Below are 6102 nucleotides of genomic sequence, written 5' to 3'. Positions count from 1 at the left end.
AGCCTTGAAACAAAGAGAGGGGTGGGGGGGGGGGGGAGGCACTTGAAAAAGAAAAGTTTAACTCATTACAGTCCTAAATATACAAAATATAGAATAAAATTCACACATCTTTAACACTAGGTTCCACTTTGTGGTTACTTTTCGCTCCGGGGTTAAGAACGTCAAGGCGGATGCATTGTCTCGTAGTTTTCCTGGGGGAGGTGATTCAGAGGATCCTGCTCCGATTTTGGCTGATGGGGTGGTTGTTTCCGCTCTGTACCCCGAGTTGGAGATGGAGGTGTTGGGAGCGCAGGAGGAGGCTCCGGATTCTTGTCACCCAGGTAGGTTGTTTGTTCCTGCTGAATTGCGATGCAAGGTACATCACGATACTGTCCTTGCGGGACATCCCAGTGGCAAGTCCACCTTTGATCTGATTTCCCGGAGGTTCTGGTGGCCCGGGTTACGTAAGAGTGTTGAGGATTACGTAGCAGCTTGTGAGACCTGTGCACGGGCAAAGGTTGCTCACACTCGACCTTCTGGTTCACTTCTTCCTTTGTCTATTCCATCTCGTCCTTGGACGCACTTGTCTATAAACTTTATTTCTGATCTGCCGAGTTCCTCTGGGAAAACTGTGATTTTGGTGGTCGTTGACCGTTTCAGTAAAATGGCTCACTTTGTATCATTAGCTAGTCTGCCCAATAGTAAGGCTCTTGCTCAAGTTTTTGTGGATAACATCGTGAAATTACATGGCATTCCCTCGGATGTGGTTTCTGATAGGGGCACGCAGTTTGTTTCCAGGTTTTGGAGGGCGTTCTGCTCTCGTCTTGGTATCCAACTTTCGTTCTCTTCGGCTTTTCATCCGCAGTCGAATGGACAGAGAGAGCGTACTAATCAAAACCTGGAGACCTACTTGAGGTGCTTTGTGGCTGAGAACCAGGAGGACTGGTCCTCATTCTTATCACTAGCTGAATTTGCTTTGAATAACCGTAGGCAGGAGTCCACAGGTAAGTCGCCATTTTTTCATCCTCAGTTTGGTACCTTTTCTGAGACTAGTTCCTCTGGGATGCCAGCGGAGGAGAGATTTTCTTCTGCCTTGTCCTCTATCTGGCGGAAGATTCAAGTGAATTTGGAGAGGATGGTTAAGAGGTATAAGCGAATGGCTGACAAGAGACGTATGACTGGTCCGGACCTGTGTGTGGGTGATCTGGTGTGGTTATCTACTAAAAATATTAAACTGAAAGTACCATCTTAGAAACTGGGTCCATGGTTTATTGGACCTTACAAAATATCTGCGGTGATCAATCCAGTAGCGTTTCGTCTGGATCTTCCGCAGATCTGGAGGATCCATGATGTGTTCCACAGGTCTTTACTTAAGAAATATGTAAAACCGGTGGAACCATCGCCATTGCCTCCTCCCCCTGTTCTGATTGATGGAAATTTAGAGTTCGAGATCTCTAGGGTTCTCAACTCACGTGTTCTTCGGGGTTCCCTTCAGCACCTGGTACACTGGAGGGGATACGGCCCTGAGGAGAGGATGTGGGTTCCGGCTGTGGATGTTAATGCCAGCCGACTGGTGAGGGCTTTTCACAGATCCCACCGGATAAAGTTAGGCCGGGGTGTCTTGAGGTCACCCGTAGAAGGGGGGGGGGTACTGTCATGCCCTGCTCAGATTATGTGCGGAGGTCTGCCAGGTTAGCAGCACGTGTGTAGTTTTTTGTTTTTGCTTTGGAGTTGAGCTGTATCCGCCTCCCTTTAGGTGCTCTGGGTGGGGTCGTTTGTAGGAGTTTAAATCAGGCCTCTTCCCAGTGTTCCGTGCGGGTTATAGCTTCAATCTTGCTCTGTGGAAGGAAGGATTTGCCATTTCTGCCTTGTGACAAGATAAGTTGGTTTTGGTTTTCTTTTGTGTGTTCTGTCTAGGCTGTTAGGGAGACGCCTGCCTCCTCAAGGTCCTGAGGAAGCAGGCTGTCTCTTTTCCCCTGTCACCATCTTAGGGATTTTAGGGTATCTTCAGCCTTAGGCATGGGGGCACGTTTATTCCCACCTTCAGGGTCTGAACATGGGCACAGTAGTCTAGGGAGAGCTGGTAGGGATTTGTAAGGAGGTGACCTTTTATCCCCAGCTTCTGGCCTAGACACTTGTTTGTGGTTTTCTGTGGTATCTTGTATACTGTCCAGCGTGACACTGCCACTCTTACAAGTGAAATATTATTTAGACTAAAGCTGGCCATACACTTTACATAGCAGACAGCTGTTGCTCCTGACCTCTGACGGCTTGGCTAACCATACATGTCTATTTTAATTTAGAGAGAGTAATAAACTTCTGTCAGTGTCTTATCTTCTGTGGCAACAAAGGATCGCTCATGTTGAAACCCAAGATGCCAAATCATTCTTTGCTCCTGCCATTGGTGTAGAGACAGCCCTCTACACATTACAACCAATCCCATCTTTATTGGTGGTTTGGATGATTTACATTGACATTGAAGAACAGTGGGAGCTATTTTATTTGGAAAGAGGCGCAAGATTTGTGAAGACAACCCCCTTCTTCTGAAAGCCATGTCGAGAAGATGCTTCTTGGAACCACCAGAGTAGATATGAGTGAATGTTCATCCAACAGCTATCATGCTAAACTTTAGGGACAGAGGGTAATCGGGCAACCCCTATAATATTTAAAGGGATAGTCTGGGCAAAAAAAAATAATCATACTCACCTCCACCGATTCCCCATCATCCTCGTTTCTCAGCTTCCTGGTGCCTCTCAACACACAGGAAAGACACCTATGTAGCCAGTGACTGTCTTCTGGGAGGCGGGTAACCTCTTCAGCGAGTGATTGACTGAGTAGACATTTCCTGTGTCTAAAGAAGCACCTGGAGACAGAGACTGGTGGGGACCTGGTGGCTGTTGGAACAGGAGCGTCAGAGGTGACTATACTTGGATGACCCTGATATATTGTGAATGCCATATTTTGATTGAGTACAATAGTTTATTATTTACAGCAGAATTTTATGACTTATTAATCTGTGTCCGCAGAAGCAGCTGCAGTATAGAACACTCTGTACTCTGCAGACGTCATCTTACACTAATTAGTTCCCTGTAGTTAGGATCCGTAGGGATAAAATAATACCGTTGTATTTAAATATTTCCGTTTTCAGGTTACAAGTGGCGTAAGTCGTGTGGAAATATTGAAGAGAACGATAAAGAGAACATGCCCCTGCCAGAAGGAACAGAGAACCAGCTGGGCAGCAAACCGCTTCACAAGAAAATGAGTTTACAGGTAGATAAAGCTTAGATGTTTTTCAAGTTTGTCCACGTCTAGGTCACGGCTTCCATCCCCAACAGGTTTACCGGTCATTTTAGGGTCATAACAGAAGCTAAATGGGTCATAATGGATTCTAAAAGATCTGATTAAAGGGAATCTGTCACCATTAAATGCAGTGCAATCTGTAGGCTGCAGGATATACAGCAGAAGATTTATAGTTTTATAGTAAAGATTTAATAAAACTTGTAATTTATAAATTTCAATTTCTGCTCTTTTTATGCTTAGGAGTCCAGTGGGCGGTCCTATCAGTGACTCACCGCCTTCCCTGTATGCGCAGTCACAATCACTTATAGGACTGCCAACGTGACTCCTAAGCATAGAAAAAGCAGGGATTAAAAGCAGTTTTGTAGTAGTTTGATATTGATGACCTATACTCAGCATAGGTCATCAATATCTGATCGGTAGGGGTCCGACTTCCAGGCTGATCCCTGAAACTGAACCACTCCTTTAAAAAAAAATAAAAGAAGTGTTCCCCACCATTCCTTACTTTCTGGTCCCTCTCCAAACAAACGTGACCGCTGCAATGTTCATACAGTATGTCCATGTTCAGAGGGACCAGCAGCAGGGATCTGGGAAACATCGGAACCAAAGCAGTGGCCAACACTTTGAGGTCCATTTCGCTGGACAATCCCGCAAGAACTGGGACAATTGGGAAGTGTTGACTGTAGCTAGGGGTGGCTCTGGTCTAGGTGCTGAGAATGCATCATACAAGTTTTGGTCAATTCTAATCTTAAATATGGTATAAATCAGTTCGTGTCCTACCAAAACTCAACATTTATACCATACAAAGCCAGTCTTGTATTTCTCAGGAAGCTCTAGAATATCACAGACCGGACTTCATCTACAACTCACAAGAACGTGTTCACAAACTGGAGCTCATGGCACGTCGCCGAAAAAAACAAAAGCAGGATCCAAAGTTGACAGCAAAAAAATCTGTAAACCAAAAGAGGAAAATCTTCACAGTTCCTCATCCCCTGAGTGGTAAGTGGGACGCAATCGCATGCTTGGTATGGTGAGTATACTGCTTAGTGATCAGGACTGAGGAGGATACATTCATGTTGAGCTGTCCATGTGTGCCAATGAAGCACCCATAATATAATATTATAATGCTTTCATGTCCGTCTTGTACCCCACTACAAACAATCTCTAGGTAGTCTGATCCCGCGAACATACTCTCTTCCAGTTGTTCCCTACATTTTGCTAACTTTCAAAAAATTTTATGTTAGAACTACGGAACAGTTTTAAGACAGTTTGACTGCAGGGTGTATTTGTAGTCTGTTACCATGGAGGTGCATAAACCTGCATAAGAGCTTCAAACACAAACCAGTAGGATATTATATTATACACTGGGGGCAATACAAACAAGTAATGTGAACATAGGGGGTAGGCACAAAATGGAAATTTAAACTGTCCCTAGAAATAAAACTAAAAGTGTTCCCATTTGACAGAAGTCCAAGTTGACAGAAGGCACAAGTAAGGCTACTTTCACACTGGCGTTTTGGCTTTCCGTTTGTGAGATCCGTTCAGGGCTCTCACAAGCGGTCTAAAATGGATCAGTTTTGCCCTAATGCATTCTGAATGAAAAAGGATCCGCTCAGAATGCATCAGTTTGCCTCCGTTCCATCTCCATTCCGCTTTAGAGGCGGACATCAAAACGCTGCTTGCAGTGTTTTGGTGTCCGTCTGACGAAACTGAGCCAAACGGATCCGTTCTGACACACAATGTAAGTCAATAAGGACAGATCCGTTTTCTATGACACAATCTGGTACAATAGAAAACGGATCCGTCCTCCATTAACTTTCAATGGTGTTCAAGACGGATCCATCTTGGCTATGTTAAAGATAATACAAATGGATCCGTTCTGAACGAATGCATGCGGTTGTATTATCTGAACGGATCCGTCTGTGCTGATCCATGATGGACCCGCACCAAACGCGAGTGTGAAAGTAGCCTAAGCAGGGCCAGCAATACCACAGTGCAGCACAATATAACGCCCTAGCAGCAACAATTACCACAGAGCAGCACAATATACTGTCCTGCCCCAGCAGAACCAAATACCACAGTGCAGCATAATATACTGTCCTGTCAGAGCCAAATACCACAGTGCAGCATAATATACTGACCCAGCAAAACCGAATACCAAAGTACAGTGCAATATACCGTATTTTTCACTTTACAAGACGCACCTGACGATAAGACACACCTAGGTTTTTGAGGAGGAAAATAAGAAAAAACATATTTTGAATCAAAAGGTGTGCTTGTGGTGGGTTTTGAACTAATGGTGGTCTGTGGATGACACTATTATGGGGGATCTGTGGATGACACTGTTATGGGGGCACCTGTGGATGACGCACTATTATTATGCGGGATCTGTGGATGACGCACTGTTATGGAGGCATCTGTGGATGACACTGTCTGGGTAAAAAATATACATAAACCTCTTAAATATATGTATACTAATGCCAGAAGCCTGACTAATAAAACTGGGGAACTGGAATTAGTGATGTGTGAGGAGGACTATGACATAGTGGGAATAACTGAGACATGGCTGGATGATAGCTATGACTGGACAGTTAATGTACAAGGTTACAGTCTGTTTAGAAAGGATTGCCAAAACCGGAGAGGGGGAGGGGTCTGCCTTTATGTAAAGTCCTAAAGCCCACAGTCCGAGAAGATATAAGTGAGGGACATGAACATGTTGAAATACATGGAGGCAAAAACTAAAATAAATTACTAATAGGAGTTTATTATAAACTACCTAATATACCACAGAAAATCTATTATTAAACAAGATAATGTAGATGAGGC

The 6102-nt window shown here is 44.4% G+C and overlaps 1 protein-coding gene across 1 annotated transcript in view; it reads left to right on the top strand.

Annotated features, from left to right (window-relative positions):
• Positions 1-271: 271 nt before the first annotated feature.
• The window catches only part of C6H10orf90 (chromosome 6 C10orf90 homolog), an 84465-nt gene continuing 78634 nt past the window's right edge, over positions 272-6102 (top strand). The window contains exons 1-3 of the mRNA XM_040438255.1: positions 272-320; positions 3128-3249; positions 4104-4275. Of these exons, the coding sequence (XP_040294189.1) occupies positions 272-320; positions 3128-3249; positions 4104-4275 (343 nt within the window). The remainder of the gene's footprint in view (positions 321-3127; positions 3250-4103; positions 4276-6102) is intronic.

This window comes from Bufo bufo, chromosome 6, assembly GCF_905171765.1.
Source record: "Bufo bufo chromosome 6, aBufBuf1.1, whole genome shotgun sequence".
NCBI lineage: Eukaryota > Metazoa > Chordata > Amphibia > Anura > Bufonidae > Bufo > Bufo bufo.
This window is presented reverse-complemented; position numbering and strand designations above follow the sequence as displayed.